Raw genomic sequence first — 26,970 nt, 5'->3', positions numbered from 1 at the left:
ACAGCCCAAAGTCCCTAAATCACCTTACTTCTCCCTCCTTACTGTCCCTCCTGCTTTTTGACAAGGAGATGTAGGAAGCAGAGATTGGACAAAGGCCTTTTTCTCCCCCCCTTAAAACTAACCACTCTCTGAACAGTCCCGGTTCCAGATCCTGTAGGGATTGCAGCCTGACGGAGGGCATTCTCAGCAAGGAACTGTTATCTGACATCAGTCAAAGTGGAAGCCAGATTGCTAGGCAAATAGACAGAAGCCCCAGGAATGTTGGAAAGGCCATGTTCTGTATGATTCCAAACACAGGTAGTAGGGAGAGCTCATCCTGACCTCAAACTCACCCTGGTCAGATGGAATCTGTCAGAGCTCTCTCTCAGTACTGGCAGGACCTCAGCTAAATAACTAGAATAGTTCTGAGAAACCACCACCAAATGAATCATCAGAAAACCTTGCTTTGTATGAGGTCATGCCCCCGACCAGAAATCTTCTATGCCTCTCCATTCGCCTTCTAGATACTGTCCAGAATAATCATTTCAAGATCCTTCACTCCCACCTTTCCTGATTTACTTTCCATTGCTTCCAAATCCATACTCACCATTCAAACCAAGGCAGTCCCCTTTTTGTTCTCCACCAAATACATTAAGAATCACAGAATCTAACTCCTGAAAGGCACTTCAGAGGTCACCTTGTCCTCCTACTTCCAATGCCTTGTTTCATCTTTTCTACTTGTCTTAGTGCTACCCATCCTTCAAAACTCTGAGCAAGAATTCCTTTTGCAAAATAATTGACAAATCATCATGTAGGCTTTCCTTGAAGCTTTCTAATGATGAGGAACTCACTACTCCTCAGTTAGCTCATTCCATTTTCAGATAGTTCTGGTTAGGAAGGTTTTCTTTACATCAAACATATATTTGCCTATTGAGCAAATCTGTATTTTCCTATTGCTCCTTTCTCTCCCCTTAGGAAACAAGCAATTCAAATGCAATTCCTTTTTCATGTGACAGTCCTTCAAAGACTTGAAGACAGACATCATGCCCTGTTTCCCAATTCTTCTAGACACTCCCTAGTTTATCAATATCTTTCAAAAAATGTGACCCTCCAGATAAGTGAACATTGTTCTAGCAGTGAGACAATTATCTCCTATTGGACATGCAGATTTAGATCACAGTAGCTTTGCTTTTGGATGGCTGTTATATCATATTGTTGATTCATGTTGGATTAGCAGATTACTAAGTTAACTCTTGGGTATCAAGAAGATTTGCTATCTGGGCATAACTTTTCCATATTGTGTTTGTGGAGTTGTTTTAGTATTTTTTTTTACCCAAATGTGAGATTTTATCTTTATTTCTATTATGTTTTATCTTATTGTATTTAGCTCAATATTCTAGCCTGCAAATATTGTTTTGGATCCTGACTCTGTCATAAAATGTATTAGTTTTGTGTCATCTGCAAATTTAATCAGCATACCACTTATACCTTTATTGAAATAATTAATCAGTCAATCAATAAACATTAATTAAGTACCTACTATGTGCCAGGCATTGTGTGAAGTTTTGAGGATACAAGAAAAAATAAAAATAAAAAAGCCAAGAGACAATTCTGTCTTTAAGAAACATGTAATCTATATTCTTTTAAAAGCATACAATTTAATGAGGAAGACAACATACATACATACATACACACACACACAGAGCAAGCTAAAACCAAGATAATACTGTTATTAGTTATTAAATTAAAATCTTTGATTAAAATGTTAAGAAATCATAGGGTTGTCAAGCACAGTTATCTAAATACTCAACTAAATACCTGCTTCCATATTGACATGTTAATTAATTATTATTGATGGATTTAATTTTTACAAATGATTATTAATTAGATCTGGTTATCCAATCAATTCTGAATTCACCTGACTATTCTATTATCCAGCACATCTCTCTCCATTTTTGTCCACATGGAGGGCATGAGATTTTGTCAAATGCTTTGTTAAAAATAAGGCAGATCATATTTACAGCATTCCCCTCACCAATCAAAAAATAAAAAATAGTCATGACCTGTTCCTCATGAAACCATGTTATCTCTCTATAAGTATTGTTTCCTTGTCTAGATGTTCATCAAATATCCCTTCAGCAATATGTAAAGAGTAGTGTTTCTATACTTTAATGTTTTGTCATAACTTTGTGGACATGGCACAAAATATAGGAATGATGTATGGAGAGAGAGAAAAAGATAGGCAGAGACAAAGAGAGACAGAGAGAGAAAGACAGACAGGCAAACAAGAAGAAAGAAAGAAAGAAAGAAAGAAAGAAAGAAAGAAAGAAAGAAAGAAAGAAAGAAAGAAAGAAAGAAAGAAAGAAAGAAAGAAAGAAAGAAAGAAAGAAAGAAAGAAAGAAAGAGAGAGAGAGAGAGAGAGAGAGAGAGAGAGAAAGAAAGAAGAAAGAAAGAAAGAAAGAAAGAAGAAAGAAGAAAGAAAGAAAGAAAGAAAGAAAGAAGAAAGAAAGAAAGAAAGAAAGAAAGAAAGACAGACGGAGGGGAGGGAGAGAGGAAGGGAGAGGAGGGAGGGAAGGGAAGGAAGGGAGGAAGAAAAAGACAGAAACAGAACCAGAGCAAGAAAGACAGACAGATAATGACAAACAGAGAGTAACAAAAATAGAGGCAGAGAGAGGAGAGAAAGAGAGAGAGAGAGAGAGAGAAGACTTGGACATGGAAATATGGTGGCCAAAAAGAAACATTCTATTTCTAAGCAAATAGTTGGGCTGAGAAATGCCTTTCTCCAATAGCCTGCAATGGCATATAAACATTGGTACAATCAATAGAGACTTGTGATCTCTCCAGGAAATGCCTGGGAGGTGAGCCTGGAAGGAAGGGAGGAAGAAAAAGACAGAAACAGAACCAGAGCAAGAAAGACAGACAGATAATGACAAACAGAGAGTAACAAAAATAGAGGCAGAGAGAGGAGAGAGAGGAGAGAGAGAGAGAGAGAGAGAGAGAGAGAGAGAGAGAGAGAGAGAGAGAGAGAGAGAGAGAGAGAGAGAAGACTTGGACATGGAAATGTGGTGGCCAAAAAGAAACATTCTATTTCTAAGCAAACAGTTGGGCTGAGAAATGCCTTTCTCCAATAGCCTGCAATGGCATATAGACATTGGTACAATCAATAGAGACTTATGATCTCTCCAGGAAATGCCTGGGAGGTGAGCCTGGAAGAGAACAATGTGCTTTGGGATGCTTGCTTTATTGTGACCAATTTATTGTCATCCTGCCTGGCAAGAGTTTTTTTTAACTTCAAACTGTAGGATTAATTACTACTGGTGACCAAGCAATATGTCTCCCTTTACATTGAGAGACAGAAGTATATGTCTGCTTTCTGTCCCACTTTTCATGATTAGGAATGCAGCAAAGGAGCAGGAAAAGATTGGAGTTCACAACCTTCCATTCTAGGGGGTGGGAAGAAATGAGGTGGCTTCCTTGAGTTATAGGAGTGTTTGCCTCAAATGTATTCCTTTGATTTTATTCTGCTTTTACTAATCTAATTAAGTTGTTTGTTTCTCCATAAACTTGTGTCAGAGGAGATTTATGAACAACATTCAGGATCTAAGAGAAAACAGGGATTTTCCAGAGGAACAGAAGCATATGGGCTCTTTGGAAAGTAGAGCCTGGGAGTAGCAGGATCTTTTCCCACCCTCCCACTTCCCACCCTCATTGCATTTGTGAAGAAGTTCCTATCATAAACACATACTAAAATTTTGGCAGGAATAAAAGTCAAACTCACTTGCCTATAATTTACACAGTCAGTCTTCTTCTTCCTCTTTTTTTTTTTTTTTTGGGGGGGGGAGTTGGAACATTTGTTCTTCTTCAACCCTCCCACTTTCTCTGGGATTTAAAAAAAATCACTAACAAATAACTTTAAAAGTCCTGGGAACTCTGATCAACATAATAACCAGCCACCATATCAGAAGAATCATAATGAAATATGCTGTCCACCTTCTCATAGAGAAGTAATAAATTCAAAATACTGATAGGGACATATTATTTTGAACATAACCAATGAGATGATTTGTTTTGCTTAACATGTTTATAACAAGGATTTTGTTTTTATTTCTTTCTCAGTAGTTATCCTCTGAGGGAATCCAACCCTTGCCTCAGGAGGTCCATCCAGGGCAAAGTGTCCAAGGTATTACAGGCTTCATGGAAGGCCAAGTGAGAGGGAAGGAAGGCAGATTTTTGTTCATTTAAAATAATAAAATTTAATTTAAAAAGAAAAATAAATTACTAAAAGTGGTTCAGCCATCACATCTGCAAGTTCTGAAATTCATGCCTGGCAGCTAGAGGCTATTTCTGTCGCTGGATCTTTGCTCCTCAACCCTCCAAAGATGTCCTTCCTTCTCCTCTTCAAAATCTACACATCCTTTAAAGTCTACATCAAGCTCCATATTCCCCAAGAAATCTTTCCAAGATGTTCCAGTTAAATTTCACTCTTTATTCTTGGAATCCTGCCAGTTTTTATTATCTAGACTCCTCAGGCTGACATTTATCCTTAAAGCTAAATCTCATTAGGTTTTTAAAAAATATATTTCCTATGTATTATTTCTCCAGGGAAACAAACTCTAACTTCCTCAAAGGCACATGCCACCTCTTTGTCTTATAACTCTCACAGAGGAGAGTGGACACATATTTGCCAAAAGACTGGGATGAAATTCCCTAGATTCTAAGGAATCAGGAGACCAAGATTCTAGTCCATGTTTTGCCACTAATTAGTCATGGCACCTTAGCTAAATAATCCTGTTTCTTCCTCCCTTTCCTCCGTAACCAGTTTCCTCCTCTATAAAATAAAGTAATTTCCAGGTCCCTTCCAACTAGGTTGTTCAGCAATTAGAGCCCTGGGCCTTGAGTCAGAAAGATCAGATACTTCCTAGCTAAATGACACTGAGCAAGTCACTTAAACTCTGCCTCAGTTTTTCGATATCTCAAAAATGAGATATTTCTATATCAGTACAGTACTTGGCACACAGTAGGTGCTTAATTTGCCCTTTCCTTTCTACCTAGAAAAATGTTATAATTCTAGGATTCCATACCAGATTTAGGGAGGACTGCACAAGCCAAATTACATTAGACTTGGACCAAGGTGTTAGAGATAGCAGACTGCTATTATCTATAAGGGACGCGTGCCTCAGGGAATCCAACCCTTGCTTCAGGAGATCCATCCAGGGCAAAGTGTCCAGGGTATTACAGGCCACATGGCAGGCTAAGAATAGATTTTTTTTCTGTCTTCCTTAGACTGGGACAATCTACCCCAAAAGAACAGAGTCGTGTGCCTTCTGGGATAGAGAGTTAGGGATTTGCTCAGAAAAGGGTCTGAAGTCGAGTGGTCTAGAAAAGAGAATGAAAGTAGCACAACCCCCTTTTTCTAGAAATTGGCACAACCCCATGGGTGTCCTTATCAGACCATGTTTTGTTAAGGACCTGACCCTGCTTTCTTGGAAATAGCCATCAGTTGAGGAAAGGGAGATTTTTTAAGCAGACTTGTCCTTCTCCTCTATTCCACATATACACAGAGAGACCCAATGCAGAGAAAAGGCATAATTATTACTTCTGAAATAGGGAAGAGTAAAGGTATTTCATGGGAAGAACAGAAAGAATAATGAGGAGGCAACTAGGTGGCACAGTAAATAGAGCACCAGCTCTGAAGTCAGGAGGACCTAAGTTCAAATCTGATCTCAGACACTTAACACTTCCTAGCTGTGTGACCCTGGGCAAGTCACTTAACCCCAATTGCCTCAGGGGAAAATAAATAAATAAATAATGGAAGGAGGGAGACTTGCAACTGAATAAATCCAGTAGATTTTCCTTTTTCAATGTTCTTGCATGATTCAGGGACTTGGACATCCAAAATATGCAGGTAAAGGTGGAAAAAAGGTATCAAATTATAGATTTCAAGTTGAAAGTATTCTACAGGTCATTTAGTCCAATTCTTATGTCTATCATGAATCACTATCACTATCAAATATCCCCAACAAGTGTCCAGTGAAGGAGAATACTAACCTTTCTTTACATAGCTCCCTAAGTTTTATAAAATGTTGCTTTCCATACAGCCCTATGAGGTAGATAATGCAAATGTTATTAAACCTATTCTGCAAAAGAAACAGAGACATACATTCCCCACTGGTAAATGGTCAAAGGATATGAAAAGCCCATTTTCAGATGAAGAAATTAAAGCCATTTCTATTCATAAAAAATGCTCCAAATCACTATTGATTAGAGAAATGCAAATTAAGACAACTCTGAGTTACCACTTCATGCCTCTCAGGTTGGCTCAGCTGACAGAAAAAGATAATGATAAATGTTGGAGGGAATGTGGAAAAATAGAAACTAATGCATTATTAGTGGAGATGTGAAATAACGCAACCATTCTGGAGAGCAATTTGAAACTCTACCCCAAAGGTTTTAAAACTGCATACCCTTTGATCCAACAGTGTTTCTACTGAGTATGTATCCTAAAGAGATTATAAAAGAGGGAAAAGGATCCACATGTGCAAAAATGTTTGTAGTAGCCTTTTTTGTAATACAAGGAACTAGAAATTAAGTGGATGTCCATCAGTTGGGGAAGGCTGCATAAGTTATGGAATATGAATGTTATGGAATGTTCCACAAAAAATGATGAGCAGACTGATTTCAGGAAAGACTGGAAAGACTTACATGAACTAATACTGAATGAAGTGAGCAAAACCAAGAAAACATTGTACATAGTGACAACAAGATTATGTGATGATCAACTGTAATGAGAAAAAAGGGAAGGAAGGAAGGAAGGAAGGAAGGAAAGAAGGAAGGAAGGAAGGAAGGAAGAAGGAAGGAAGGAAGAAGGAAGGAAGAAGGAAGGAAGGAAGGAAGAAGGAAGGAAGGAAGGAAGGAAGAGAGAGAGAAAGAAAGAAAGAAAGAAAGAAAGAGAAAGAAAGAAAGAAAGAAAGAAAGAAAGAAAGAAAGAAAAAGAAAGAAAGAAAGAGAAAGAAAGAAGAAAGAAAGAAAAGAAGGAAGGAAGGAAGGAAGAGAGAGAAAGAGAAAGAAAGAAGGAAGAGAGAGAAAGAGAAAGAAAGAAGGAAGAGAGAGAAAGAGTGAGAGATGAAGGAAAGAAGGGAAGAAGGAAGCAAGGGAGGAGGAATAAAGAGAGAAGAAGAAAAGAAGAAGAAGGAGGAAGAAGAGGAGGAGGAGGAAGAGGAGGAAGAAGGAGGAGGAGAAGAAGAAAAAGGAGAAAGAGAAAAGAAGAAGACGAGGAGGAAGAGGAAGAGAAGGAGGATGAGGAGGAAGAGGAGGAGGAGGAAGAAGAGGAGGAGGAGGAGGAGGAGGAGGAGAAGGAAGAGGAGCAAGAGAAGGAGAAGGAGGAGGAGGAGGAGGTTTGGATTGCAAAAAAAGGCATATAACTCAGCAGACTATGTGATGTGATAGGAACTCAAGAGCAAAAAAATTAGATAGCTAAACGTGCCATTATTAACAATGTTCTGTGGTAGGATCCTAAAGAAGTTAGCTGGAATAGTTGTGCTGGAAGAGGATCAAAATGATGTCATTACGCTGGAATCAAGGTACAAGTGACTGCTCAGACCAATATGAGCTCAGAAGTCTCTATCACAGAAGGGGAAGCCAGATGAAGAAGAAAGAAGGAAGGAAGAAGAGGAGGAGGAGGAGGAGGAGGAAGAAAGAAAAGTCTAAATGACTGCCATTTATTGGGTAAATTATATGGGGATTTTATTTTAAGAGCTATGAGTTGGTACATTCCAAATATGAAATTCTGGTAGAACAAAGGATTTAAATCTTTACAATCTCTTTCACCTCTAAATTTATGACTCCTGAGAATTCAAAATGCTAACTACAGATTCAGCATCCTTTCTTCTACTAAAAGCCTTCTTGCATTTTTAATATCTAAGAATGTTATACATATAGTATAATCTTTCATATCATATCATTTCATACTCATAACATAACATTATGTATTGTCATAATATATTATATTTTTATTTCTGGTATCCAATAATATCAATACTGCTCCTTATGTTGTTATGCTGTTATAATATATTCTATTATTATCTCTGGTATCCAGTAATATCAATCCTACTCCTACTGAGATGTAGTGGGTTTCTATGCCTTCTTCTCCCTCCACATATTTGTACTGAAAGAAATGGATCCCAGAAAAGGTAGAATTTAGTCTAAAGAAATGGGTTTAGTAAGGAGTGTTTAGCTGACTAGCCCATCTATGTATCTGGCAGGGTGGCTTGAGAAGATTGGGGAGATGTTATTTGTCCATCTTTGTTCTTAGGGGATAATTACACCACATCTGCCTCCCATCATTGAGATTCAGAAGGCTTAATACACAGACCTAGCTCCTCAAGAAGTTTAAAAACAACAACAAAAAACCTCCCTATGCAAGAACTATTGGAGTAGGGCACGCTTTTCTCTAGGCACCTAGGCAGGACAGCTAGCCACATATTTCTCTCCTTTCTGACTCATTTACCTCAAACTTAAAACAAGATCTTTGGGCCAGATGATCTCTAAGATATCTTCCAATTCAGACATTCTGATTCTAGGAAGCTCTCCCTGCTGCCACATCCTTTAAAAGCTGGGCCTTCAAACATTAAATATCTAATTCTAGAATCCCACCTGGGCTACCCCTCACCTTGTTCTGCTTGGGATCACAAGTTCATTGGGTTAAAGAGCTTCTGGCCCCCCAGATCACTATGTGAAACCATTCAAATAAAAAAGTAGAAGTGAAAAACCCAGTGGCTTGTTAAATGGATTTATTTTGGGGCAAGCATGAGGGCAGTGACCTGAAGAAACTGAACTTAAAGCAGGGTGGCCAACAGTTCTTTCCTCACAACCATAGGTTCTTTTCTCATTCCTGGTAATGGGTGTGTGGCTATGCTCTGTTTTACAGATGTGATGTCTCAATAGAGGGAAGAATAGAATCTAAGCCAATCACTTATCAGGAGCCAAGATTGGATTATCCTGGAAGAAATTCCTCTTTTTCTCCCAAGGCAGGAACCCATACATCCAAAAAATGTGTGGTACCATATCACCCAATTTTAGATTCTGCAGCTGTGAGCAAATGCGAGGGAATATGAGCCCTTTCAACATCTTATTCTTCTGGGAAGAGTCCTAGCTGGCAACAAATCTCAATTCTCTTCTTTTAGTCCTTCTCCAATGATATATCAGCTTTCAAGTACAGCAGCTACCTAACCCTCTTCCTAACTCCTTAGTAATACTTAAGAGTAGACTTTTTTAGACTAGATAAAAAAGAACTCGGTAGATACTAAAAGGCATCTTTGACCATAGCAGATCTATTAGAAAATCACAATATTGTCCATGTTGGTACCAAAAGCTAAGGCAGGGGTCCTCAAACTTTTTAAATAGGTTGCCAGTTCACTGTCCCTCAGACTGTTGGAGGGCCAGACTATAGTAAGAACAAAAACTTTGTTTTGTGGGCCTTTAAACAAAGAAACTTCATAGCCCTGGATGAGGGGGATAAATGTCCTCAGCTGCCGCATCTGGCCTGCCGGCTGTAGTTTGAGAACCCCTGCAAGGGATACAGGTCTGTTGTAAAGAGTCCTGGGCCAGTAAAAACAGTATTTTTACACTTTGCAAATATTATCTTACTAATAAAAAAGGGAAAAGAATGCATATTGCAAAAATCCCACTAAAGCTCAATTATACACATACTTATATACCGCACACATGCATATTCACAGGCATACACATGTGTGCACATGAAGCCATGATAGTTTCTCTGATTTCCCAAGCTTGAAGTCATCCCTTTCCTCTGAGTCTCCATAGCAATTCCCACTTTTAGGGGGACTGCTTTCTTCTCGCATTCATGACATCTAGCTTTGTATTACAGACATTTGTGTTTTTGTCTGATCTACTCCCACAATATTGTAGTTTTTTTAAGGTCAGAAATTGTGCCTTCTGATACTACATGTATACTATGAAGGATATATAACACCCTCTAAAATCTATAAAGAAAGAAGGGATGATTGGGCAGATGGGGAAGCAAAGGGTAGGGAAGAAGAGAAACTTGGGATCCTTGGGTAGGGGGAAGTTAAGTAAAAATAAGGCAAGTTACGGAGCAGACTTTTATTAAAGAGGCAGCAAGAATAGGAAAGACATGAGTGTGTATATGGAGTGTGTGTTTGTGTGTGTGTGTGTGTATATATATCTATGTATATATATAAATATATCTTTTCTTAACTATAGCTTGCTTGGGTGGGGGGAGGAAATGAAAAGGGGAGAAATAATAAAGTAAATAAGGTCAAAATAAAGAAAAAATAGTCATTCATGAATATAATTTCTCCTACTATTATATACACTTTCTTAATCTGGTAATTTGTTGTTATATATTTTGAATCTTCCCTGATGTTCTACTGGTCCATGACAATGTTCTCTTTTGTTTTGCTTTATTTTGTTTTGTATTTCTTTTCTGTTTTTCTTTTTTTTTTTCTTACTCTTTTTTAAAAATAAATTACAAATAAAAAAGAAACAAATTTTAAAAAAGCAATTGTTCCTTCTCCTATCTTTCCCACAGAGATGGAATATATAATAATCATATGCCACCATATGGATTTCCTTTTAATTCTCCTCATCTTGGTGGTACAGACTAACCCATCTGAGCTGCCTCCTTGTGGGAGTCCCCAAAGATGTCAGAGGCCCCCAAGAGTGACCAGTTTGGAAGAGAAGATACAGACAAGAAAGACTTACTTCACAGAGACTGAAAATTCTCCTGGGGAGCTCTCACTCTCTCTGATCAAGAAGGCTCCCAGGTGATTTCTTCTAAGCAAAATCTCTTCTGCGAACTGCCTGGAGATCCTGCCTGCAAACCACCTGTGGAAAGAAGGGCAGATAGTTGAAGCAGATTGATGTTCCTAAGGCAACAAGTGAGAAGAAAAGAGCAAAGAACAGGAAAACTGCTCTCAATAAATTTTTTTTTAAAAAACAGTCTTTTGGAGCCCAGAATTCCTTCTAAACAAATGGCTGAAAGCATAGAAGGCATTGATTCAACCTCTAGAACCATGGAATATGAAAACTGGAGACGAACATAGAGGTCATATTGGCCAAATTTAAGGTTTACAAATATTATCTCATTTTACAAATATTATCTCATTAATATTGACTAGGCCAATCCTCTAATTTTACAAAAGAGGAAAGAAAGCAAGAGTAGTGTAAGAAAACCACTTGCCCAATGTCACACAGTAAGTCAGTGGACAGAACCTCTGCCTTCTGGGCTCCATCCAAGTTCTTTGGCACTGTACCATATTCCTTTACATTCCCAGCATATCTACCTTAGAGGCTGAACCTCTGACTACAGGACCAGAAGCTTTATTCCATGGTAAACAAAGGCAGTCAACAGCAATAGAAAGCTAGGGTCCTTAAAATCATACTAGTAGGTAGTCTCTTGCCTGGCAAATGTTCATGCACATGGCTAACCTTGCTGCAGATAAACAGAAAGCCCTTGAGAGGAGATAGAGTAGCTAGTACAGTGGGAGAAAGGCTGCACCCAGGAGATCTGCTTCTCTGAGATTTTTTTCTCATCTGTAAATTGGAGTTAATACCTCACAGGGTTTTCTGATATTGCACGAAATAAAGTCTGTCTTGTGCCACATTGTTCATTGTTTTCTGCATATGATTCGTCTTCCCAATGAGACATAAGATTTTGTCTTTACTTTTTTTTTACTTTTTAAAAATTTTAATAGTATTTTATTTTCCTAAATACATGCAAATATAGTTTTCAACATTCACCCTTGCAAAAACTTGTGTTCCAAAATTTTCTCTCTCCTTCCTCTCTCTCTCCTCCCCAAGACAACAAGCAATTCATTATAAGTTAAACACATCTTCATTTTGCCTCCCCTTTTTTAGTTTTGAGTACATGGGACAGACCTGATAATGTCAAGAAGAAATGGACATTTTCCTTTCTCTACTGTCTGATCAGCTCAGGTCCAAGTCTGTGATGAGCTATTCTGCATACTTCCTACTCCTCCTCTTCCCCTATACCCTAGAGGGGAAAGTTTCAGGTTGAATCAGTCACAGATGGGAGATCCCCTCCAGAGCTATTCTGGGACTTAAAGAGAGCCTGTTTCATGTCAACAAGAAGCTATAGTTTGGCAGATGATGCTACTACCTCCTCTTCATATAGCAGTGAGAGATGAAGATTAGGGAATATCTTCATCTCCGTGTCACCCTTCCCCCAAGATAGCTGATGGGATAGAATACGTGGCCTAAATAAACTCACTAATAGAAGAGGACACCAAGGAACTAAACTGTGAGGTTTCTCGAGAAGGAAAATGAGGACATCAGATTAGGAAGAGAGGAGGAGACAGAGACAGAAAGGCAGATGCTGCCAGTCTTCACTCATCCCCCAAAATAGATTGGGAAACTCATCAAATATAACACATTACAAGAAATTTCCTGGTTTATCATCGCCAGCATCACTCCCTAGCCCAGTGGCCATCAAAGATTCCTTGTTACATGTGGTGATCTAAAGCCATTCCAATAGACTTGGGATGAAAAATGCCATCTGCATCCAGAGAGAAAACTATGGAGACTAAATGTGGATCAAAGCATAGTATTTTCACTTTTTAATTTTTGGGTTTTTTTTCTTTCTCGTTACAAATATGGAAATATTCTTTAAAAAGATTGCCCATATATAACTTTTATCTGATTGTTGTCTTGGGGAGAGGGAAAGTAAGGGAGAGAGAGAGAGAGAAAAATTCAGAACAAACATTTACAAAAATGAGTGGAAAGGAGAAGAGAGGGAGAAAAATTTGGAATATAAAATTTTTCAAAGGTGAATGCTGAAAACTATCTTTGCATGTATTTGGAAAAATAAAATACCATTTTACAAACAATATATTAATGGTTGAAAAAATAAATGTTGAAAACTAACTTTACATGAATTTTGAAAAATAAAATACCATTGAGGAAAAACAAATTCCCTGTTACTTACAAGATAATGTGTAAAATTGCAACCTGTCATTTAAGATCCAGGTGCTCTTTCCAATTGTATTTCTTATTAGTTCTTAATACTTAGACTTTGCTGTAGCCAAACCCTCTAAGATGGTTCCAGCACACCCCTGAAGAAAAATCTTGGACTTTGGAATGTAATTTCCTCCCATGGAAGAGGTGAGGCAAGATAGAAGAAAGATTTCTTGGAACATTGAAATGCTTCTGTTGGAAAAAGGGTTGGGAAAGCTTCACTTATATTTTACCTTAGTGACATTGGGAGAAGGAGGAAGCACCATACAGCAGTTTCTTATTTTCAGTCAGTTTTTTGATAGTCAGTTGCAAAATTCAACAGTTTCCATAATCAGATAAGAAGGTCAAATACAGTCATTGCCCTCTAAATTTAGATGTACTGGGGAAAACCTATAATGGTTCCCTCTGAGTAAAGGTGGATTTGAAACTTGGTTTTTCTATGTAGAAGATATGCCTGATTGTCTAGACTTAAGAAAGCAATGAAGAAAATTTTAATAAGGCAGATTAAACTTAAAAGCATGTTGTGAGGGCATCCCCCACCCCCAACCTGAACTGGCTGTGAAACATTTACCAGCACTCTCCTGTTTCCATCAAGCTCTTTCTAATCCTTGTCAGTGCTTGAAAACTTTTTGTACAAGATGTGAAAGTTCTTCTTGTCTACTGATGGATTTTTTATTACATTGTTGGTGTCTCCTAAAAAAAGTTTTTTTTTTTTTACTATAAGATACCACTTATAAGGTTAATTCTTTGTTGAGGTTATCATTGAACTCTCTGGTATTTGTTTCACAGATAATGCAGAATTACTGAAATTAAATCTGAACTTCTTTCCTAGACTTTTAACCCTTAAAAAGAGAGCTGGATACCATAGAGAGAAAATAAAGACAGAGGACTTCTACATTTCAAAGTGGGCTTGTATTGTGGATAAGAGGATAAGAGGGAGGGTGATTCACACAGCCTCCCTAGGAATCTTCTTAGCCCTAAAGGTAATATAAGTATCAAGAGAATAAAGAAATTCCTGGACTGGAGAGAAGAGTCCCTGGATCAAGAGAAAGCTTGAGCATTAAAGAATAGACCCATGTCATGGAGATACCAACTCAGACTTTGCCCTTCCCTGGTACTAAGCTATGTGGACTATACAAACCTGGGAGACAATGATCCAGAGTTTTCTCAAACTGGGAGGTACCAATCAAATACTTCAAATCTTAAGAACTGTGTTGGAGAAACTTATAATGTGGAGAATTACCAAATTGTTGTGGAGGATTGTGGCGCTTACCAAAAGAAAAGATTGTTTGACTTTCAAGCAACACTGAGTATTCTCCATTTTTGTAGGGAAAATGTCAATATTAGAATTGCTTAAGACTGGGGTACTACAAAGGACCCCACAGAGAGAAGGCAGTACATTGAAAAGGAAAGAAGAGTTTACTTGACTGCATTAAATGAAAGCTTGCAAATGAAGACTTGAAGACAGAGAAGATGCCAACCTGCATTAGTAGAAGGAGTTTAGCTTACCACACTAGTATCTCAAGGTGCAGTCCCTATCCAGAATTGAAATCTGCCTTATACTGAATATATTGTTAGCCTAAGTACTTGCTCAGGAACTTTCCTCTAGAGTACTAGACAAAAGCCAAATTCAGAAAATCTCCAGGAATAACCTGGGTGTTCAAAGGAGATAAAAGTTAGTTTAAAAGCCCCCAGCATTGAATCCAATTCATGTAAATCCTGAATTTCAGACCTAAGTCATGGGGTATGTGATCTTGAGGAAATTATTTTGTATTTCTGTGCTTCCACAACTTCATCTGTGAAATTAAGATAATAATAACTGTCCTACATAGGATTACTGTGAGGAACAGATGAGGTAATACGTGTGAAAGCATTTTATAAGCTGTTAAGTATTACATAAATGCAACTTGTGACTATTATTCATTGAATTAAGTCTCTTTATATAAAATTAACAGTTCCAACACCATGTGGCTTCCTCTAGTTGAATATATTCTGGTTATCAGACCTATGGAGAAGTTCTCAGTCAGAGACAAGAGGCACTAGGGAAAATTATCTCAAGTCTGTGGATAGATAAGAAATGGCTCTCCAGACAGTGATCAGAAGAAGCCGAGGGAAAGAAGGCAATGATAAAAGGGTCTAGAGATTTGTGTTGAAAGTACCTATCAGGCACAGGAAGTTGGAGGTGGTAGTTTAAAATAAGCAGACAAAATGATAGAAAGGAAATCTTCCTTTTACAGTGGGCAGATGACAAAGCTTCTCTTTAGTGTTCAGAGTTGGGGTGAAAGGGATACTTAGGAAGTTCTATGAGGGTTTTTTTTTCCTGTGGAAATTACCCATTCCTTCATTTTCCCCATAAAGCAGAGAGCATGACTAAGGAAAGGAAATGAAATATAGTCAAAAAAGATATTTAGGTTTGAATTCCTTCTCTAACATTACTTTTGTGACCAAACTTCTCTGAGCCTTAGTTTGTAAAATGATGATAGTACCAGTTGTATCTACCTCAAAGAATTGTTGTGCTTTACCAGCAGTCACCTAACTAGGAAGTATAGGAGGCAGAATTTGAATCCACATCTTCTGATTCCAAGCTCAGTACTATCCATTTTGACAAGTTGTTTTGATAAATATTTGTTGATCCAAGCAATAGAATGGCAAGCTAACAGGGACTTTAGAAATATACAACCCAGATAAGGGAAATCACTTGCTTAAATTCCCTCAATGAATTAGAAGCAGATTAGGATTAGAATCCAGATTTTTCAGCTCTGAGTCTAGTGTTCTATAATTTGAGTTTGATTAGAAGAAATCAAGCGCTGAATAAGAAGGCATATCATCCTTTCATTGGATAATGAATCTGTGGCTCAATCAGCTAGATTGTAATTCCTATAAGAGTTAGCAACTCTTTTTGTGATGGCAAAGAATTGGAAAATGAATACATACCCATCAATTGGGGAATAGCTGAATAAATTATAGTATATGAAGGTAATGGAATATTATTGTTCTATAAAAAATAATGAACAAAATGATTTTAGAAAAGTCTGGAAAGGTTTACATGAACTGATGCTGAGTGAAAAAAGCAGAACCAGGAATACACTGTACACAGTAAAAGATTGTTTGATGATCAACTATGAAAGACTTGGTTCTTCTCAATGGTTCAGTGATCCAAGGCAATCCTAATAAACTTTGGATAGAAAACACCATCTGCATCCAGAAAGAGAACTGTGGAAATTAAAAATAAATGAACACATGCTATGTTTACTTTTTGTTCTGGTTTTTTTTTTCCTCTCTCATGGTTTTCCCCTTTTGTTCTTTTTTTTTTTTTCTGTCCCAACATGATTCACAAAGAAATGTGTACTTAAAAAGTTAATATGTATAACAAAAAAAAGTTAATTAAAAAAATTTTTTTAAAGAATTGCACATTTTTAATCTATATTGGATTATTTACTATCTATGGGAGGGGATGGAGGACAGGGAGAGAAAAATTTGGAACACAAAGTTTTGCAAAGGTGAATGTTGAAACTATCTTTGCATATATTTGGAAAAATAAAAAGCTATTAAAAATAAAATACAAAAAAGAGTAGAGGCTTGAAGTTTTGTACCATTTTTCTGCTGGCCACTATAGGAAGCTTGAGCTAGGGTGAGTCAGGGAGGCAGAGAAGTAGCGTGGGATGAACTTACGGATGAGGCTTGACTTGGATATAATTCTTTGGGATGAAGCCTTCAGCACCATGCAGCTCCGCTTTGTACCAATTCTGGTCATCTTCCATGTTCAGAATCTGTATATAAGAGACCAGAACCAATTTAATCCCAAGGTGAGCACATCACAAACCTGAGAGATAGGTACCATTTTACAGATGAGGAAACTGAAACAGACAGAAATTATTGATTTGTCCAAGGTGACCCATCTAGTAAATATCTGAGGCTGGATTTGAAGACAGGTTTTCCTAATTCCAGGTCCATGATTCCATTCACTGTACCCTCTACCAGTTTCAAAATAGAAATAATTTGAATAAGTTAAAAGGAGGGAAGAATATATTCCAGTAGAGATGTAATTAGGTGCTGGAGCATCTCAGACAAATCAACTAGGATGAGAATGGAGCATGTATTAGCCTAATTGCACCCTCAATAGGTTTCAGCTTGGGGCTCCTTAAGAACTGTAGCTTGGGCCTGGAATGTATGGGGGAGGGGAGGAGTGAGGCTGTTCTGGCTCCCTGTGGCCTTCTTCTGCATCTCATGAACCTCCATGGACCTTATGTTGCTTAGCATCTCTGGGAAGAAATTTATGCTTCTAGGTGCTGGCCTGAACAGTTCCCTTCTAAATATAGTTTTTTTAATTCCAGATTTTCAAGGAATTCATAATCAAGGGAAGGAAATAGAAAAATCTATCAGACAATAAGTATTTATAAAGTACGTACTCTATATCAAGTACTGTGCCAATTTCTGGGGATATTGATATGTAAAACAGTTCCTATCTTCAAGAAGTTTGCATTCTGTAGAGGGGAAATATGAAGACAGGTAGATGGAAATTTAAAGCCAGACCACTTATGTCACTGCTAACTTCATTTACCACCATGGAATTTATAGAGATCTTAAGACCACAATGAGTTTCTCTTTCTTAGACTCAATGAAATGACTTTTAAAGGTCACTCTTCCTATTATTCCCTTTTTCATTTCATTCATTCAGTCATCTAATTCAAACTTCACAAAGGGATGAGGGAGTTTACATGTTAATCATCATTTATACCTGAGGTATACCTGAGGTTGGAGGGAGAAGCCCTCCTCCCTTATATAGTTACACTCCAAAACTTTAGTAAATCTGGGATCTTGTTGATGTGGGAATTCCCTCCAATAATACAGATTCCAATTAACCAATAATTAAGCAGTTATTAAACACCAGCTATATGCCAACATCTGGGGATAGAAAAATAAAGAATGAAACAATCTCTATCTTAACGGTTTTAAATTTATCTCAGCTTACTCATCCTTGTGACTCTCTGTCATATCCTTTCATAAGGGTAGTACAGGAGGTCAATCCACCATACTAGCAGTTTCCTTTGGTTCTCTTCACATCCCAGGGACTGTCTAGTAGCTGTCTCTCTCACTCCCATATGTTTTTTTTTTCTTTTTTGTCCTGTGTCATTGATAACTTCCTTTGCATCATTTCCTCCACATAATTTCTTATTTATAAGTGTGGGCATCAGGCCCACTCTATACCTCTCCATTGTTCTTTGGGTGGTTCTTAATGATTTTCAAACTTCAATTCTCATACAATTTTTAAAATAATCTATATACACATCAAAGGCATCCTTGATGAAGAGAACAGACTATCAGTTAAAAACAAAACAAAATAAAATAAAACAAAACAAAAAACAACAAAAAACTAAATGAGTTTCGAAAGAGTTCAAGGACAGGACAGAAGAGTAAAGTAGAGAAAAAAATGTGCTTATTCCAAAGGATTTAAAAAAAAAAAAAAAGGATCAATTGAGGTAGGAGAGAGATGGGTAACGAATTGGTGAGTCTGATAAGACAGAAATGTCGGTGAAAAAGGAAATAGGCTGAACAAAATCTAGAACCCTTAGGGGGAAAAAAAAAGAAAAAGGATGATTGAGAATGATTGAATAGCAGATTAGTACCAAGAGTAAAGGATATGGTCAATAAGGCTATAAGGTAAATTTTGACGTCAGAATATTTGGTTTCCTCTCTCCTTCCTGTCCTTTATCAAGTCACTTCTTTTCTCTGAAAGGAAATAAGCATTTATTAAGTACTTGCTATGTTCTGAGCACTGAGCTAAGCACTGGGAATACAAATATAGGCAAAAATAAAGTTGCCAGTAAAGAGTTTACTTTCTAAAAGGGAACATAACACACAGAAGGGACCTAAAAGAGGAAGGGAGGAAAGTAACTGGCTTTGAGGCACAGAAAGTCTTAAAGTCTAGAAAGTTATAACAAGACCAGGAAGAGAATGAAATCAGGCTGACCTGAGTCCTTCCACAAAATGGAGGCTCTAGAAGGAATTCACCAGTGAAATAAGGAGAGTAAATGTCATGGAAGAATATTCCAGGATGAGCAAGTCACAAGGATGGTAGGTTGTATTAGTTGGAAAGGAGGCTCTTAATGCTAACGGAAGTTCTAGAGTAAGCCTCTGGGTTTCAATGTCCTCATTTGTAAAAATAAGGAGTTCAATCTCTCAAACATTCTCAGTCTGAATTATGAGAACTTTTTAAAAATTTTTGATAATTGTGTTTCAACACACTTGATTTTCTTTGTCCAATTCATAATCATTATATCATTTAAAAACATTCTGAAGAGTCCATAGGTTTCACCACATTGTCATTGGCATCTATGACACAGAAAAAGTTAGGAACTCTTGAAAATTATCTTTAAGGTCATTTGTGTCCCTAAATCGATGATTCTAGAGTCCTATAATTTAATGATTTCAATTCTTGGTCTGTTATGGACTGTACATGACATGTACATGAGTAACTTGTGTTGTTCAAGGCATGTCTTCTTTTCTCTCTCCACCACCATTCTCCATCTTGCAAACAGAAGATGGAACTAGATTGTCTCTAAGATCCATCCCATTTCTGGCCTCAATGATTCTTTATTATAATCCTCCTCCCACTCACTACCTCCAACAACTCTTTTCTGTCCCCATTCCCATAATATCCTAGAGTATCTCCCCACCAGTGGTTAGGAACTAGGAGAGTCTCCATTCCCATTATTGTACAATTCTACTTGTAAGAACACTGAACAAACTTTTCCAAAGCCACCTTGTTATCCCAAGCCATTGAACCTTCTCAGAAGTCAGCTTGTAAACTATAAAATGAGGGAGTTGGATTAGAAGATCTTTCTAACTCTAAATCTCTGTTCTAATTAGATTAGGTTCTATACTAGGGTTACTACATTGCTATTTAATTGTAATCTCACTACTCACCTATATATAACTTTACTTAAACTTGGTATAATCTACCACACATTTTTCACAATACCATTGTGAGATAGGTAGCATTATTATTCCTTATTATAGATGAGGATACTGAGTCTCAGAGAAGTTACATTGTGGAGTTACATTATAACTAATAAAATATCTTCATACTCCAAGTCCAGGCTAATAATAATAACTGATATATACAGTTTTTTACTTACATGAAATCATTTTACCCAAACAACAACCCTGAGAAATAAAGAGGTTATTTCCATTTTCCAGATGAAGAAACTGACATCCAGAGAATGAAATGACTTATTCAACTTCACACAACTAGTAAATGTTGGAGGTAGGATTTGAATCCAAACTTCTCCTGACTCCAAAGTCCTGGGCTCTTTTCATCCCCAACACTTTTCCTCTCAGGAATAAACATCACATAAAAGAAGCTATGATTTCTTTAGTGTGAAACTACTCAACACATCTATCATTATATCCCCATCTATAATTTAGAAATCAAGGTTTAGAGCATTGCCTGAAGCTCATAGGCATTAAACCATTTGTCCAGAGTCACAACATTCATGTCAAGTGCAGTATTTGAGTCCAGGTATTATTAATTCTATATCTAGCATGCATAGGTAAACCCTTTAAAGGTTAAAATAGGCTTCCATGATCTGGCCTGGGACCCCAACCACACTGATTCTTGGAAGAAATGCATAATTGTAAATTTTGAACATGAACTTGTAGAGAGTTAACTGAGTTGCTTTGTATTTATAAAATACTTTCTTCCATGCTGACAGAATAACTTCTCTATTTTATCCCATTTCCCACAGAATAGTTCCTAAGAAGTAATCAACTTCCTAGTTCCCAAGTCTGGACATTGTAACTACTAGAGACCCAGACCTGTGCTAGCTATCCAAATGGCCTGGATATTTATTTTGGCTGGATTTGTCCAAGGTGTCCTTTTTAGAAGAAAAAGCAGTGTATTAGTAGAAAGAGCATTTGCTTAGAAAGGAGGAAACCACAGTTTCAATTCTGACTATCACAAACTTGTATGACTCAGAGTGTACCTTTTTGCCTCTCTCCTCCATATTTTCCTTATTTTGCAAAATGAAGAAATTGGACTAAGTGATTTCCAAGATCTCTTCTAGTTCTGTTCCCAGATGAATCTATATTATAATTTTCCTGCCCCAAACAAATTCCAGGAATTAGTGCTCCCAGAGAAAGTGGGGTATTGATCATTATAATTTCTAGTCATTAGGACTAGAATTCAGACCTTCTCAAGTATCCTTTCCCTTTTGAAAACCCAATTTCCCAATGCGAAGAATAAATGTTCCAGCATTGGGGTCATGCCCCATTGTCCTATGTATATATGTATATACCCTCTGTACCCATTGTCTACATTGTTAAAATATAAGCTCCTTGAAGACAGAGATTATTTTGTTTTTGTCTTTATGCACACTTAAAACAGTGCCTAACACATAGTAATTTATTAATAAATGATTGTTGATTGATTGATTAACTGGATAGTCCCCAGAAAAAATCACTGATCCATCTGGCTACTGATTGTTTTGAACTCTGAGAAGAAATTAGATTTACATGAAGCAAAGTTCCAAAAAAATCAATCAGGTTCACTCTCTTTCAGAGTCACTGAAATCTAATAGCAAGATAAAAGTTAAGACAACTGGCAGTATCTCTGCATGAAGTGGATAGCAAACATCTTCAATATCTAACCAAGCTCCACAGCCTCTGATCCCTCACTGTTCCTTCCCTTCTGCTTTAGCAGAGGCCTATTGAAAATATAGATAGATAGATAGATAGATAGATAGATAGATAGATAGATAGATAGATATACATACATAGATAGATAGATAGATCTATATATATAGATAGATATAGATAGATAGATAAATCTACATATATAAATATATACATATGTGTGTGTATGTGTGTATATATATATATATATATACACATATACATATATATATAAAATATATATATATATTCACATCCATCTATTCCACTCAGTAAGTCTTCACATACTTGGAGTAAATACCTTCCTATCTTACCTAAGGGAGTCACAAGCTGGGTAGCAAGAGGACACCAAAGTAAGATGAAAAGGACTCTGCAGCCCTCATACCAGAGCTATGATTCCCCTCCTGAAGAGCCCATACGTGCCGATTGACTGTACCCTTATGTGATGATATAGCCATAGAATGTAAACTTGAGGATAGAATGTAAGGGTAATGTGTGAGCCCAGCCCTGATCTAGGCACTTTACATTCTATTCCTATCTCCACATCTTTGCATAGATCTGAAATTCTCTCTCTCTCCTTCTCCCCTTTCAGATCCTAACTTTGTCAAGGTTCAGTTAAATTCCATTATAATCCTACTGTTGGATTTCTTCCAATTATTTCCTATTTATTTTCTATATATTTTGTATTGATTTATCTGTGTATTGTTTCTTCCCTAGTAGAATGTAACAATGATAAAGGGAAAGGCTGTTTTTAATCCTCTATTCTTAATACCTAGCATATAGCAGATGCTTAATATAAGCTTCCTAAAGTAAAGACTTCCCTTTATAATATCTCCAAATGGTTATCCAACCTCCATTTAAGACCCACAATGGTGTAGAACTTATCTCATGAGGCAGCCTTTTCTGCTCTGATTTGTTCAGGAAATTGTCCTTACAGTGAATGAAAACCTACTTCTGCTATGTCTGTCCATTACTCCTGTTCTGCCCTACGGCGCCAACCAGAAAAGGTCTTGAAGGTAATACTTGGGTCATTAAAGCTATATACTGGCAAATGCAACAAATAGACTGAGGACTGAGGGAGCAGGATGGCAAGGGTTGGGGAAGCAGATAGCTACACACTTTTAAATTTGATTTTTATTAACTACTAATTGTTTATACTTTCTTAAGTCTAAAAATCAACAAAACAATAAATAATCATACTGGTTATTATTCCAAGGTACAAATGCTCACTCCGAAAATTTAATCATCTTTGGCTCCAATACTCTTCTATAGAATCTTCTCCTTTCCTCCAAAGAAACATCTCTATTTCCCTGATCTGATCATTGGCTTCCAAAAGAGTCACTAATTCAAGATATATATTAAATTCTCATCCTGTCTGTAAGCTGGACCATAAAATTAGTCATGGTGTTAATCATAGATCAAAGTCTATTGTAAATGTATCTTGATGCATACTATGGAATCTGGCTAAGAGAGGAAGGAAGATTACCAGTGCTTCTGGAAAAGCAACTAAAAACCAAGAATTGGGGCAAGAGCACCATTTTCCTCCTGCATGTCATCACTGAGGTCTATAAATTCTCAAATAGCCTTGATGAGTTACTCATTATATCCATAAGTGTAAAATTTATTTTGCTGCCTGTGCTTCCTTTTTTCTTTCAACTTCTTTCTTCCTTCCTTTCCTTTTCTTTTTCTTTCTTTTTTTTTTTTTTTGGTCTTTTTTTTTTTCCAGTACCACTTGTGACTGACACAACTTTGAAGAGAGGAACTTGACCTGTATTTTCACTGAGATAGGGAATTCCCTGGTGAAGAAACTTCCTTTACTAATGTAAATCAGTACCTTTTCTAAGTTTCTAAGAGTTTCAAGCAATGATGCCAAACTTGAATAGAAACAAATTCTTGTGGACAGCAAACTGACTTAGAAAACCACAAATTAGTTTTATCTATGTAATAGTGTATTGTTGTTTATTTTGTTAAACATATACCAATTACATTTTAATCTGGGCCCAGTTCTCTTTCCACTCTGCCAGGTTATTTCTCATAAATATTTGTCAGATTCAATTGGATCTTTTTTGGGGGGGTCTAGAACTCCGGCTATAATGTGATAAGCAAAGACCTGGGTCCCCACCACAGCAGGTTGAGGGCAGACCTCCCTGTTCCTTAATGATGATCTTGTCTGTACCATGATACCTGTCCATCCCCGCTTCCAAATCCCAGAACTTGGGACTCCTTCTGTGACTATAGGCTCAGGAATGCAGTCTCTACTCCATTTATCATTCATATCTCTTTCCCTGTCCTCCCAGTCAATTTTGCTTTTCCTATGAGAGTCACTCTGCAACATACTGTCAAGTCATTCTTGAAAGCAAAAGGAATTCCTTTGTCAGCAATTCCAATTAAACAGAATGGTCAAAGAATCCAACTGGTCCATGTGAGGAAACAAGACTTATTGAAATTCCTCTGAAAAGGATCTCTATCCAGCCACCAGAATGTCATCCATTTTCAGACAATTGAAAATTCAGCTTAGATGTCCCAACTCATTGGATATCAGTTTCTTCCTGCCTGATCTTCTTAGGAATTTAGATTCTCTTTTTGTTCTAATGTGCTTTTTTCCTGGTCCAGACTGAGTTTTTCTTCCTATTATTTTATCTCTCTACTGGTTCTAAGAATCTCAGACTCCTTCCTATCCTCTTGGCTATTTGAATAGCAAGCCTTTTCAGGTCTCTCCCTCGTACTGAATTAACCTCTTACTCTAATCATCCTCTGATTCATGCTTGAGTATCTATGTTTTCTTTGGATCCATTGTTTGTTTGAACCTAATTCAAAGAGAGGCATCAGGTGATAGAGAACTGGCCTTGGATCAAGCAGACCTGAGTTTAAATCTCAGGAATTTCCTAGATGAATGAAATCACTAGTCCAGGAAGGAAATAAACATTTATTAATGATCTACTATATGCCAGGCATTGTGCTAAGCACTTTACAAATATTATTTTATCCTCACAACAACCCTATTATTATACCATATTACTAATGAGGAAACTGAGGCAAAGTTAGTTAATAAATATCAGAAGCCAAATTTGAACTCAGGCCATCCTAAATCTAAACCTAGAGCCCCATTCACTTCTGCACCTTGGGAAAATCATTTTGGTAGCAAAATGAAGGGTGAACTAGATTGAGAAAAGACTTCAAGCAAGGAAACCCACTAGCAGACTATTGCAATAGTTCAAGCATGGCATAATGAGAACCATAGTGATGGAAGTATCAAAAGAAAGAAGGCTTAGATTTGAAAGATGTTGCAAAGGTAAAACAGATTGGGGGAAATAGGGTTGGAGGGTTTGAGGAGGTTTGTCTAAAGTACCTCCACAACATATCTTAAATCTCTCCATTCTCTCTTTTCTCATGGCCACCACCCTAGTTTAGGCCCTCCTAATTTCTTTCCCATACTATTGCAATAGCTTCCTAATTAGACTCCCAGATTCCAGCCTCTCCCTTCTCCAATTCTGCCTCCAGATAGCTACCAAGTGGATATTCTTGAAACACAAGTCTTACCATGTTGCTACCCTGCTCAAAAAGTTCCAGTGGCTCCCTGTTGCCCCTAAGATGAAGCATAAATGCCTCTGTTTGGCTTTTTAAATCCTCCACAGAGATATGAATTGGTTCCACCATTCCAGAAAGCAATTTGGAATCATGCTAAGAAAGTGAGTAAAAAATCAATACCTTTTATCCCAGAGATTTCTCTGCAAGGTATTTACTCTCAAAGAGGTCAATGTCAAAAAGAAAATTGTCATCTCCACCAAAATAATTATTAGCAGCACTTTTCGGGAACAAAGAACTGGGAACAAAGCAGGTGCCCATCAATTTGGAAATGACTAACCATATGACAGCTCATGAATGTAACGAAATACTACTATTACTGTTAAGAAATTATGATTATGATGAATACAGAGAAGCTGGGGAAGCTTGAATTGATTGCAAAGTGAACTAAGCAAATCCAGGGAAATTATATACACGAAGTCTACAACAAAGGGAGCAGAAAGAACAAGGACAACATAAACAATAGAAACAAGCACCATATTAGAAAACACTTCCCTCCCATCTTTGAAGAGTTGGGAGATTATGGATGTAGTACTGCAAGAAATCTCAGACTCTGTCTGTGGGTTAGTTAGTTTTGCTGAATTGATTCTTCCCCTCTTTTTGTCATATACTTCTCTGGCTTATTTTACAAATGAGAAACTATGCCCAGGGTCACAAGCTAGTAAATGTCTGAGGCTAGATTTGAGTTCAGGAAGATGAGCTCTGGCCTGGCATTCTATTCACTGTACCACATAGGCACAATGTGTTCACCTAAGTCCCTTTACCCTGTTCTTAAAAATTCTTTGTTATGAAAGATGGTTCTACATGAGGGAGGGAAAGAATTTGAAATTCAAAAAAAATTTACATGAATGTTAAAATTTGTCTTTAAATGTAATTGGAGAAAAAACCAAAATACTATTAAAAATAAAAATAATTTAAATTTTTAAAAGGTGGTTCTCTGGAGGGAGTAGAAAGGGTAAACATTTAAAAATATAAGTGAATAAAAGCAAAAGATAGCAATGATTTTTAAAAACCTTCCAATATGTTTTTATAGACATCTTTCCCCTTTCTCTCTTTCAGTCTTTCTACAGCCTACATTTTCCTCATGGAAAATATTTCCATCTCTGGCCACTGTACCTTTGCTCATTCTTTATACTATATAATATATATACTTTATAATATAATGTATTCCCACCTCAACTCTGCCTCTCAGAATCCCTAGCTTTATTTAAGATATGGCTTAAGTACTACAAGGCTTTTTAAAATCTCTCCCAGATGCTAGTTTTTCCCTGTAACCTGCAAATGTATACTGCTTCAGTTGGTTGGTTATTGTTCTTGGTTCTTAAAAAAGGCCAAAACTACATCATTATGTCAAGGATAAGATCAAGAGTGTCTGACTAGGGCTGAACAGATCAATACAAGGTTGGGAGGCTCTTCCACACACACAAATAGTCTGTATGCCTTTGATCCAGCAGTGTCACTACTAGGTCTGTATCTCAAAGAGATAATAAAAGAGGGGGAAAGACCTATATGTGCAAAAATGTTTGTAGCAGCTCTTTTTGTAGAGACAAGGAACAAGAAACTGAAGGATACTCATCAACTGGAGAATGGCTGAATAAGTTATGGTATATAAATGTGACAGAATATTATTGTTTTATTAGAAATGATGAGAACAGTTTCTTGATTTCAAAAAAGCCTGGAAAGACTTGCATGAACTGATGCTAAGTGAAGGGAGCAGAG

At 37.1% G+C, this 26,970-nt stretch overlaps 1 protein-coding gene across 1 annotated transcript in view; it reads right to left on the bottom strand.

Annotated features, from left to right (window-relative positions):
• GRAP (GRB2 related adaptor protein) overlaps nt 1-26,970 on the bottom strand; it is a 73,322-nt gene that overhangs the window by 40,241 nt on the left and 6,111 nt on the right. Inside the window, exons 2-3 of the mRNA XM_051996661.1 lie at nt 16,666-16,763; nt 10,723-10,845 (exon numbers count right to left, since the gene is read on the bottom strand). Coding sequence (XP_051852621.1) covers nt 10,723-10,845; nt 16,666-16,763 — 221 coding nt within the window. The remainder of the gene's footprint in view (nt 1-10,722; nt 10,846-16,665; nt 16,764-26,970) is intronic.

This window comes from Antechinus flavipes, chromosome 1, assembly GCF_016432865.1.
Source record: "Antechinus flavipes isolate AdamAnt ecotype Samford, QLD, Australia chromosome 1, AdamAnt_v2, whole genome shotgun sequence".
NCBI classification, from domain to species: Eukaryota; Metazoa; Chordata; class Mammalia; order Dasyuromorphia; family Dasyuridae; genus Antechinus; species Antechinus flavipes.
This window is presented reverse-complemented; position numbering and strand designations above follow the sequence as displayed.